Source organism: Suricata suricatta, chromosome 11 (assembly GCF_006229205.1).
Source record: "Suricata suricatta isolate VVHF042 chromosome 11, meerkat_22Aug2017_6uvM2_HiC, whole genome shotgun sequence".
In the NCBI taxonomy this organism is placed as follows: Eukaryota; Metazoa; Chordata; class Mammalia; order Carnivora; family Herpestidae; genus Suricata; species Suricata suricatta.
The window spans coordinates 52,049,195-52,050,773 of record NC_043710.1 but is presented as its reverse complement, the minus strand read 5'-3'; the positions used below and the strand labels follow the sequence as shown (position 1 = coordinate 52,050,773).

At 36.7% G+C, this 1,579-nt stretch overlaps 1 protein-coding gene across 1 annotated transcript in view; it reads left to right on the top strand.

Annotated features, from left to right (window-relative positions):
- The first annotated feature begins 1,523 nt into the window (after window positions 1-1,523).
- Window positions 1,524-1,579, top strand: part of LOC115271767 (olfactory receptor 51B2) — a 1,025-nt gene continuing 969 nt past the window's right edge. Inside the window, exon 1 of the mRNA XM_029914718.1 lies at window positions 1,524-1,576. Within this exon, the coding sequence (XP_029770578.1) occupies window positions 1,524-1,576 (53 nt within the window). The remainder of the gene's footprint in view (window positions 1,577-1,579) is intronic.

Genomic DNA, 1,579 nt, shown 5'->3' with positions numbered 1-1,579 from the left:
AAATTCAGGACCTTAGGGGCTTTTGTTTTTGTTTTTGCTGTTTTTCCCCCTTTAAAATTGGTATCTCTAATTTACTACCTCTCCCGACTACCTTTCTCCTCCTCTTATATATTGTTTTCTCATCCCTGTTTTTAAACCTCAGCAAACTTTTAGGAATGGAACGTTTGTACAATAATTTGTACAATAATAGTAATTTAAGCCTCTGTATGACCTGAAATGCTGTAATTTTAGGGAACACCTAGACTTGGTGATTTCTAGCTCAATGAGTACTATGCCCATACAAATGTAACTTCAGAGCATTTTCTTATACAAGAGTTATGGTCTTTGTGAATTGTCCTGATTCTGATTTATTTTTGATGCTAAGGACATTTTATAGGAAGTATTCCACTTCTGAATTTTGGGTGAAGTAAGACTGCAGGATAAAAATGTAACAGGTACTTTATTTGGGGTTGTGGCCACCAAGAAAGTGGAAGTAGTAGAAATGACTGACATCTTTAGGGTGTAGGAACATTGTAATGTGACCAATCACATGAGCAACAGATGTTAAGTATTGGAGGAAAAGGAGCTAAGAGGTTAAGAGGAGACATAAAGAAAGAATCTGAACATTCAGTTATGTCAAACGATTTTGGAAAGGCAAGAAAACCAGTGAACTAAGGAGCTATGAAAAAATGTATGAGGATATTTGGAAGGAATATGGAAGAATCTAAAAGTACCTATCTCCAAAGATGGATAGATAGGAAATGCTGAGAGCCATGATTCTCTGAATTTACAGCGCACCTGAATCACTTAGGGATCGTGATCATATGCAAATTTTGGTTCAGTGGATTAAAGGTACAATCAGTCCAAGGCTAAATGTCTAACAAGTCCTGTGCTTGTTAGTTATGGCTGGTCCGTGGACCAAGCTTCTGATAGTCAGCCTCTCAAAAGGGATGCCTGTTTGAGCAGGAAAGCAATCAGAAGTGATGGTGGTGCCCGTGTTCCATAAAACACCAGCATTCAATTTCAAAAGCAAACATAGATCGGGTTCTCTGATAAGGAGTTTGTATTTAACATGATTGTGAAGGATAAATGCAAAATCAAAGTTAAAAGTGCCCAGAAACATAGCAATTATAACAAAAGAGCAATTAGTAAGATTATTATCCACTCATACTTCCCTCGTTTGTTGTGGTTATACCCTGTTACTGGAGAAAAAAATTCAAGCATACACACAATAGTAGGACCTAATATTGTAAAAAAAAATGAATGAAAATGTTTCTTTTAATTTGAGACAATTTAAGCTATTAACCTGATTTTTTTTTCTAATTAAGGAAAGACTAACACTCCTTATCTAAGTATAACCTGCAAATCTCTACTCTTCTCCTGGAGGAAAAGGAAAATACCTGTGGAGTTACATTTATCACACTGACTAATTATCTCCAAGTATGAAGATTGTGATTGACACTTCTGTGATAAAATACCACTAAAATATCTGGGTTCCTGGTTTAAAGGGTTCTAGAAAGTTGCTCCCCACCCGTGGACATACTATGTGGCCCAATATTAGTGCTGCTCCCTTTCTGCTGACTGGCTTCCCAGGTCTGGA